This window comes from Sorex fumeus, unplaced genomic scaffold (genome assembly GCF_029834395.1).
Source record: "Sorex fumeus unplaced genomic scaffold, SorFum_2.1 ptg000043l, whole genome shotgun sequence".
In the NCBI taxonomy this organism is placed as follows: Eukaryota; Metazoa; Chordata; class Mammalia; order Eulipotyphla; family Soricidae; genus Sorex; species Sorex fumeus.
The window spans coordinates 32,846,925-32,857,117 of record NW_026606100.1 but is presented as its reverse complement, the minus strand read 5'-3'; the positions used below and the strand labels follow the sequence as shown (position 1 = coordinate 32,857,117).

Genomic DNA, 10,193 nt, shown 5'->3' with positions numbered 1-10,193 from the left:
GAATGGCCCCTTCTGGCCGACCCTCAGAGCTGCCCCTGGGATTCGGGTTCAGAACAGACATTCTTTTTTTTTTTTTAAATAATGTGGGAATACTGCTATTTTTGTAGTCACTGATTAAGCTGATTGAATTGGGCATAAACTACACATTACCTTTTTTTTTTTTAATTATATCACCGTGAGATAGAGTTACAAAGCTTTCACACTTGGGACTAGCCATACGGTGACGGAACACCCGTTCCTCCACCAGAGCACATTTCCCATCACCCACATCCCAGTCCTCACCCTGCCTCTATGGCAGACAATTTCCCCAATACATTCTCTCTAACTTTGGGCATTATGTTTTGCTCAAAATTTCTTACCACCATTCAAGCCTGTCTGCCAGGGGCAGAAGGTAGATAATTTATTTTCCATTCTCATTTTGAATATCATGAGAGCTGGCATGGCCGCAATTGTAAATGAAAATTTCTAGATTGGAAATGGTTGGGTTCCAAAGACATCTCTGTAGGGCACTCATCCATTTTGGGATTCAATGGGGCCTTTCTGGGCCAGGGCCCTTGTTGTGCTAAGATGGCACCTGGAGGTAAATTGTGAGCATGACTGCCAGTCTCTTGGGCAGGTTGGAACCCGGGGGGGGGGGGGGGTTGGCCTGGGTCCTCTGCCACCATGCGGCCTGGCGTAGTCCTGGACCCCGCACACCTGGGCCTTGCTTGTGGAAGCATTTGGTCACCGGGTTTCCATCTCGAATAGGCGGGGAGAGCACACACGCTCCGTCTGGGGTTTCCTGGTGAAATTGGCTCTGTATGGGGCCCAGAGAGATCTCGGCACTGTGGTTCCTTCTGGGACTTGCTGCTGTGTCTCTGGCCCAGGGCTGTTGACGTGCTAAGATGGTGCCCGGAGACAAATTGTGGGCCTGACAGCCAGTGAGTAGACATGCTTCTGTCTCCTGCTTTCCTACAGGAGGTGCCCAGCAGCCACCACCGAGAACAGGATAGCCCAGCCCAGCCCTGCTGCCAGGCAACCACCAGCCAGCACTTCTGAGTGCAGCCCTTGACCTGACAACATGGCTAACCCCAGCGTCCGCTTCCTGTCATTCTTTTTCAAGAGTAATGATTGGGTGAGCTTCAATGGGCTAGTTGCCCTGGTCACTACAATTGGCCAGGAGCTCTTCTCCTTGTTTGCCTTCCACTGTCCGTGCACACCAGGCTTGAACTACCAATATGGGCGGAAAACCAATGGGGGTCCCGCCTTGGTGTTCTTCTTCATCAGCATCTTCCTCAACAAACAAACCAGGAACCTGGTGGCCAAGTGCCGGTGCCACAAGACCAAGAAATGTACAGTCATCACAACCTTCCTTCTCCTAAAGTCCATCATAGTCTGTGCTTTCGTGGCCCCTCATCACTATCATTACTATCAGCACCATCACTACCATCATCCCCATCTTCCGACCATCATCCTCATCACTATCACCACCATCACCACCAGCATCACCACTAACATCACCATCCTCACACCATCATCCTCATCACGATCACCAACATCCTCACCATCCTCACACCATCATGACTATCACCGCCATCACCACCATCATCACCATCCTCCCATCATCATCCTCATCGCCATCACCAATATGCTCACCTTCCCCCCACCATCATCCTCATCACCATCACCACCATCACCACCACCACAACCGCCATCATCACCATCCTCCCACCATCACCCTCAGCACCAGCACCAGCACCACCATCATCATCACCATCATCTTCACCCTCACCATTACCCTCATCACCATCCTCATCACCATCCTTATCTCCATCCTTATCTTTCTCCTGCAACAGCTGTCTTAGAGAAACCACTAACTTCTCAAATACTGTTCACAGTTCCCACTGCCTCCAGTCTAACCCACTCATCCTGACATCTGAGATCCGCCCTCCTCCACTCACACACACACAAGATGGGCTTCACTCAGTCTTCAAGGACGAACTGGCTCCTCTGGTGGGCACCTACTCCTTTCCCCATGGAACAGAGCCCCCACTTCCTGCTTCTGCGCCCTCACTGCCACACCCTCCAGCCACACCCACAGGGGCAGGGTCTTCGCCTACCCACTCCCCCTCCTGCCCTGCCTGGTCTCAGCCCATCCAAGAGTCTGCAGGGGACTGTGCAGATGCAGGGCTCTGGTCACACATGCCTTTGGGGGCTCCCTCACTGAGAGTTCTGCATCTGGCAGGCCTGGGGACTGGGAGCCCACATCGTTGGATCTCTTCTGGGGGTTCTGGGGGAGACTGGGAAAGCCTCACTTTGGGGAACACTGACCCTAAATCCCCAGAAGTATCTGAAGAGAAGCCACATGGCCACATACCTGGCAGGACTGAGCACGGGGATGTCAAACGTGTGTCTCCATCTCCCACCTCTAGGGCTCTGTCGTGAGGTCGAGGGCATGCTCCCCAACTTGGCTCCCACAGTGCAAGACAGAGTCCCCTAAGACGGAACTGACATCTGTACAAAGCTGACGACTGTGGATTTCGTATCTGCGAGGTCGAGGTTACTGTAATACTGCAGTTACTGTACTTGGTCCACCACCTCCACCTGTTCCACCAGCATCATATGCTCTACCAGCTGTACCTGCTCCACCTGCTCTGCTACCCCCACCATCTCCATCTGCTCCACCAGCCCCACCTGGTATACCACCTCCAGCTCCATCCCCACCTCCAGCACCTTCTTCATCACCATCTCCATCCTCACCTCCATCTCCATCCCCATCACCATCAGTTCCATCCCCACCTCCATCTCCATCCCCATCACCACCAGTTCCATTCCCAACAGCAACACACCATCCCACCACCTCCACCAGCCCCACCATCACCTCCATCCTCACCTCCACTGCCAGCACCATCTTTCCACCATCAGTCCCCCGCCCCCCGCCACCACCATTATCACTTCCAGCCCAGCCACCCTCACAACCAGCAACCCACCAGCACACCGAGACTGTGTGACCTGGCAGGAGCCCCTGAGACCCAAGGACAGCAGAGCAGGCTGCTTCCCTCGCTCCCGCTGGGACTGTGCCAGCCTCTCCTTCCACACACGCCTGCCAAACCCCCTGAATTGCTCCCCAGCAGGTGTGGCCCAGGGCTTCCTAGCCGGAGGCAGCTGCAGAGGGAGAGAAAGCAGCCAGAGGCTGGGACAGGGAGGGCCATGCCCTGGCCACCCCCACACCACCCTCCCACCAGAGTCTCAGAGACGCTCCCGCCTCAGCCCCAAGCCACCCGTCTCTGCCATGCGGTGGGTGCTCAGGGGGCTGCTCGCAGGGCCAGCGCCGAGGCGAGTGGCAGGGGACCACGATGGACAAGCACAGTGGGTAGGGTGTTTGCCTTGCACGCCACCGACCCAGGCTTGATTCCCAGCATTCCAGATGGTCCCCTGAGAACCTCCAGGAGTAATTCCTGAGTGCATGAGGCAGGGGTAACCCCAGTGCATCTCCAGGTAAAAAATATAAACAGTTGCTGGAGAGATAGTACAGCAGGTCTTGCATATGGCTGACCTCTTGTCTTGCATATGGCTGACCTGGGTTTGATCCGGCCACCACATAGGCCAGGGATGATCCTTGAGAGAAAAAAAAAAAAGGCAAGGAGTCAGTTGGATGTGGGAAGAAAAATAAAAACCACCCTGCTCCAAATCCACCCAACTCCCTCCTGGCCCAGGGTTCCACATTCTGAAGTTCCCACCCAGCACTCCTGAGATTTGGGTTCGAATTTTGGTTTGGGTAGTTTGGGAGCAATGGCCGCTCCAGTTGTGCTCAGGGTTACTTTCAGCTTGGTGCTCAGGGGTGGCTCCGGAGATGGCTGTGGGACCATGCAGAGGAAGCAGTGCTGAGGACTGGACCCCAGGACTCCTGCAAAACCTGCCCCTCAGCTCATCCAGCAAACACGCGTCTCCCAGATCCTTAGGTGCTGCTTTTTGTTTGTTTTCCCTCCACCTAAGATTTTTCCCCCCTTAGTTATAAGACCCTGAGCATACCCAGCTCAGGGGACTAATAATGATGCCAGGGGTTGAACCCCTGGGTGATCCTGTACAAGACAAGTGCCCACCCATTGTATTATCTCTCAGGCCCCTCAACCTGAGGTCTGAAATAACACCAGAGTTAGCTGGAACTAGGGTGCGACCTCCTGGGAAAATGAATCAGCCAGGGCAGGACAGGGAGAGGAAGAAAGTTTTGCCCTCACTCCCACACCCCTGCTCCCCACCCTCCGCCCTGCCAATTTCCTGACTTGGGGCTGCCATGTTCATTATCAGTCAGCTGACCCTGTTCTTTTCTGGAGCAAAACTTTCTGAAGCCACCCAGATCCAGCACAGAAGCAAAGCAGGAAGGCGAGGGCACTGCCGAAGGCCTCCACAACCCAGGCCATCTGTCCTGTCCAGGAGCTCTCGGTAAGCAAGTCGCCATTTGACCTAGAGCAGTCAGGTTGGTCCTCCTTTCCACCCCTCGTCTTTTTTTTTTTTTTTTGAGAAATCTGGAGGTGCCCCTTGCTGGCCTGGTGTGTGGTCTCAGAAGAGGACCTGGTCCCTCCTCAGTTACCCCCACCAGTGGCCTCTGAAACCATACTTGGGCACTTTGCACCCAGAGTCTGTGCTCCTGGGAGCCTTAAAGCCAAGAAGGGCTGAGGTGGAGGGAAGGGTCTGGCAGGCTCCAGCCCTGGCATCCCCACAAACTCCCTTTTCTGCGAAACAGACCCGCCCACGTTCCATCAGGATGAGGGGTCCGATCTCTCCCCGACAGCGAGTTCAGCCCAGGCCCGTCTGGAAGTCTTGGCAGTAAGCAGATGGTGCGCACGTATAGAGAGGGACCCCCTTGGGGCAACTCTGCGTGATACCCTACCTGTCTGCTCCCCCACCCCGCAACCTGAGGACTTTGCTTTTTCCTCACAAAGATGGAGAGAATGATGGGGAGACAGGTGATAGAAGGTTCCCTAGGGCCTCCGGGTGAGCAAAGAATAAGGTCAGCAGAGATGGAAAATTCACTTCACCCACCACCCAAGCCTCCTTAGATCGGGCTCAAAAGGCCTGCCAAGGCACTTCCACATTTGCAGGGGTGGAGGGTGAACCCAGGTCTTCACAGGGAAGAGGCCTAAGCTCTACCTCGAAGCCAAATCCCCCACTCCATGCTCCAGTTCTTCCTGGGGGTATCTCCTGCTCTTTGCAATGGAGAGAATGGCCCCTTCTGGCTGACCCTCAGAGCTGCCCTGGGATTCTGGTTCAGAACAGACATTCTTTTTTTTTTTTTAAATGATGTGAGAGTACTGCTATTTTTTCAATCATTGATTAAGCGGATTGGTTTGGGCATAAACTACAAATTACTTTTTTTTTTTGTATCACCGCGCGATAGAGTTACAAAGCTTTCACATTTGGGACTCAGTCATTCGGTGAAGGAACACCCGTTCCTCCACCAGAGCACATTTTCCATCACCCACATCCCAGTCCTCACCCTGCCTCGATGGCAGACAATTTCCCCAATACTTTCTCTCTAACTTTGGGCGTTATGTTTTGCTCGAAATTTCCCACCAACATTCAAACCTATCTGCCAGGGGCAGAAGCTAGATCATTTATTTTCCATTGCTCATTTTGAATATCATGAGAGCTGGCATGGTCGCAATTGTAAATGGAAATTTCTAGACTGGAAATGGTTGGGTTCCAAAGACATCTCTGTAGGGCCCTCATCCATTTTGGGATTCAGGGGGCCTTTCTGGGCCAGGGCCATTGGTGCGCTAAGATGGCACCTGGAGGTAAATTGTGAGCATGACTGCCAGTCTCTTGGGCAGGTGGGGACCCGGGGGGAGATAGCCTGGTTCCTCTGCCACCATGCGGCCTGGCATAGTCCTGGAACCAGCACAGCTGGGCCTTGCTTGTGGAAGTTTTTGGTCACCAGGATTCCATCTGGAATAGGCGGGGAGAGGACACAAGCTCCGTCTGGGGCGTCCCGGTGAAATTGGCTCGGTATGGGGCCCAGAGAGATCTCCGGCACTGTGGTGCCTTCTGGGACATGCTGCTGTGTCCCTCAGCCAGGGCTAATGACGCGCTAAGATGGCGCCTGAGGGCAAATTGTGGGCCTGACAGCCAGTGAGTAGACATGCTTCTGCCTCCTGCTTTCCTACAGGAGGTGCCCAGCAGCCACCACCGTGAACAGGAGAGCCCAGCCCAGCCCTGCTGCCAAGCACCCGCCAGCCTGCACTTCGTCCTACTGCAGCCCTTGCCCCAACAGCATGGCTAACCCCAGCGTCGGCTTCCTGTCATTCTTGTTCAAGAGTAATGATTGGGTGAGCTTAAATGGGCTAGTGGCCCTGGTAACTACGAGTGGCCAGGAGCTCTTCTCCTTGTTTGCCTTCCACTGTCCGTGCACACCACGGTTGAACCTCCAGTACGGGCTGATGACCATCTGGGGGCCCGCCTTGCTGTTGTTCTTCATCAACATCTTCCTCAACAAACAAACTAGGAACCTGGTGGCCGAGTGTCGCATCCGTAGGAACAAGAAATGCTCAGTCATCACAACCTTCCTTCTCCTAAAGTCCATCCTAGTCAGTGCTTTCGTGGCCCCAGTCACCTGGTTGGTCATGACCCTGCTGCAAGGGGAGGCCTATGTCTGCACATTCAGCGAGTTCGTGGACCCATCCTCGCTCATGGCCAGGGACGAGAGCTTTACTCTCTCCCATGCCACACAGATCTTGGCCAAGTTCCCTTGCAGGGAGGGGCCTGCAAACCTGTCCGACTTCCAGGAGGAGGTGAACCGCAGGCTCAAGTATAAGTCTCAGGTAAGGCTCTGCTGATTGGTCCTCATCCCTTTCCCTGCGAGGTATGTGTGTGGACGGGTGGGAGAGGGTTGGGGGAGCTCAGTGCCCAGGCGGGAAATGATCCTCAGGAAAACTCCAAACCTGGGTCCCGTAATCAGTGACAGACATGAGGCAAGATTCTTGGTGTGATAAGAATCATTTCCAGTTTCAAATAGGAGAGTTGTGTTCATTTTGGCAGTGCTGGGGGTGGAACCCAGACACACACATGCAAGGAAAGTGCTCTATTGCTAAGTCATTTTCCAGTCATTTTCTAGCCCCTCCAGATAAGAATTTTGATGTTTTGGGTTTTGGTCAAAACCAACAGAACTCACGAATGCTTAAAACTTAACTAACATTCGTTTTAGTTAGGGAAGGGGGAGACAGGAAGAGAGAGAGAGAAACAGTCCGGCGTTCAAGGGGAACAGGTGCAGAGGGGAGAGAGCTGAGGATGCCCCAAGGTCAAAGAAAGGAATCACACATTCCAGCTGGGATGCAGCAGGCCTGGACTGGGAGGTCCCTACTTGCTCTCGCAAAGTTCCCACAGACTGCCCTGACTTGAGGTTTTCCGTGCAGATAAGAGTCTGTTGCAAGGGGCCAGAGTGATCGTACAGCAGTGAGGGTGTTTGCCTTGCACATGGCAACCTGAATTTGATCCCCGGCATCCCATATGGTACCCAGAGCACCGTGGGTGTGATCCTAAAGGCAAAAAAAGAAAACAAAATAAAATGAGTCTGTTTTTAGGGTCTTGTCAAGGGCAGAGTTTGGGGGAGTCATCTTACAGCTCACCATAGCCTTCAGTTCCTGCTGACACCTCTCTCTCCTGGACCACCAACCTGTGCCAGCTGGGTCTCAGGGTCCCTGCCCTGTGCCTTGGGCTGCTGTAGGGCCGGTGATGGTGCAGCTTTGGAGCAGCGGTCTCCAGCCTCTCACACCTGCCCACTCTCCCTGGCACCTGGGCCCTGGTCAGGCAGTAAGAACCTGGGCAGTAAGAACCGAGGCTTCCATCTCCACCTGCCGAAGTGCACAGCTCTGTGGCGAAATCCGCTGCTTTAGATCCCATCTTGATCCTGTTGCTTCTGAGACATTCATCGCTTGCTCCCTCCTACCTTCAGCCTTGGCTTCGCTCCGAGGAGGCAGAGGGATCAGGGCAGAGTGAAGGAAGCAGCCTGGTGGGGGCTGAAGGGGCAGAGAGGAGGCCGGGGAGTGGGAAGGAGGCACTGACCTTGTGTCGGGACATGGCAAACACTGGTTGGGGCTAGGGACAGTATAGGGCTAAGGCGCAAGCCTGGCGTGCACCCAGCCCATCGGGTTCAATCTGGAACCGCATTGTCCCCGAGCACTGCCAGGTATGGCCCTGGAGGCTCCCTGAGCATCACTAGATGGGGTCCACACGTCACCAGGGAAGCCTTTTCACCCCCAGCCCCACAGGGTTTGGGCAGCACCACATCCCTCAGGCCGTAAGATTAAACTGTGAGCCAGTTTGACTGAAGTATCACCTGTGACCCTTGGTCCCAACACACGCACACACACACACGAAGCAACAGTAGAGGGGAGGGTGTGAGCAGCCCAGGAGATGGGTATGGAGACACAGGAATGGGATGCCATTGCTTAGAGCTGCACATGAGGAGGAAGCGAGCAGCCCAGGAGATGGGTACGGAGACACAGGAATGGGATGCCATTGCTTAGAGCTGCACATGAGGAGGAAGCGGGCATGGGGGAGCTCCCAGAGGGTCCCTGGGAGGTGGCATGAGGCTGAGCCTGGCAGTCTGAGCCAGACTTGATGGGCTGAGATGTGGGGAATAGGGAGGCCCTGAGGAGTAGGGGAAGGCAGCAGGAATCTGCCCAATTGAAGCACAGAGCAAGTGCTGCTTGGGAACGCTCGTTTCTCCTTTGGATGCATAATTTGCAGATGCAGAGCCAGCCGGCTGGGGGGTGCTGAGGGCCAGACCCACCCGAGCCTCTCTGGACCCCTCTTCTGCCCCTTTCTCTGACCGGCTGCTGTGTCTCAGTTATTAGGGGTGGCGCTTATCACCGCGATTGCATATCTGCTGCTCTGTTTCAAGTTGTGCTGCTGCTTTTCAAAGTTCAACTTCTGCTTTTCAAAGTTCAACTACCGCCAGGAGGCCTACTTGACCAGCTACCTCGCCAACGAGGAGCGGCTCTTCCAGCAAACGGCCGAGCTGCACTCACTCATACTGGCGGCCAACAACGTGAAGCGCTTCTTCGGGTTCGTGGCGCTCAACAAGGAGGACGAGGAGCTGGTGGCCAAGTTCCCCGCAAAAGGCACCCACCTGAAGCTACAGTGGGACAACATCACTGGCAGTTACCTGTTCCAGGAGAAGCTGGGTATCCCCCTCTACAGCCGCCTGCATGAGTGGGCCCAGGGTCCATGTGAAAAGGACAGCGTCATCGACAAAGAGATGGTGGCCCTGCTCCCCCACCCAGAGCCCAAACTTTCTGCCAGCCAGACTCCCGACCCCAGCAGCCCCATCCTTCCTCCCGCACCACTGGCTCTGGGGGAAGTATGAGGTTCAGAGGTATGGGGTGCAGAGGAGAAGGCAGCAGACCCAGCTGCCCCTGAAGGACAGGCCTGTGGACTTGAAGAAACGCTGGCTTCACAGGCAGGAGTCCTGGATGCAAAACCCCAGTACCAAGTTTTCCCGAGCACCCCCCGGGAGTGACGAGTGACTCCCGAGCACAGCCCCAAGTAGAACCCTGGCAGCCGAAAACCTCCAGAACACAACTGGCACCATGCTCAAGGCCACTCTCTACACACTCGAATGAGCCTCACCCAAGTGGGAACAGGCAAGAAAACCTAGGTATGCGGGACCTGTGGCTGAGATCGCCAAGTCACTTGGATCGGGCCTGGGCCCCACCCCCCCACATCCCCCGTTTTCCAGTAGCTTGGCAGTCACACCCACAAACTGCCCCTGGCAACATGTAATCTCATCAATGGCCAAGATCCAGAGCCTACAAACTAAAGTTCCTGGAAGAGAGGTTCTGAGAATTTCCTAATGCAGCTGCTTGACCTCTAATACTCTAGCCCACTTACATACCAAAAGTAGCACACATTCATTTGGTTTGAACATACTTACTTGTATTCTCTTATATTCAGCCTTAAATGGCTCCAGAATTGAAAGAGAACAACTCTCACACACTTTCCTCTCGTGTTGGGAAGGTGCTTGGTGGTGGGATTGGTGTTTGAATATTGCCTGCGATAAACTATTGTGAACTACTTTATGAAAATAAAATATATAAAATTTGTAAAAAAAATAATCACCGTATCACTGTCATCCTGTTATTCATCCATTTGTTAAAACAGGCCCCAGGAACATCTCCATTCATCCCAGCCCTGGGATTTTAGCAGCCTCATTTTAC

The 10,193-nt window shown here is 54.3% G+C and overlaps 1 protein-coding gene across 1 annotated transcript; it reads left to right on the top strand.

The window, feature by feature from the left end:
* The first annotated feature begins 439 nt into the window (after window positions 1–439).
* LOC130029409 (calcium homeostasis modulator protein 2-like) lies at window positions 440–9,343 on the top strand. The gene is made up of 3 exons (XM_056120313.1): window positions 440–464; window positions 6,268–6,797; window positions 8,825–9,343. Exons 1-3 carry the CDS (start codon window positions 440–442, stop codon window positions 9,341–9,343), a joined length of 1,074 nt encoding a protein of 357 aa, XP_055976288.1.
* Window positions 9,344–10,193: the final 850 nt, after the last annotated feature.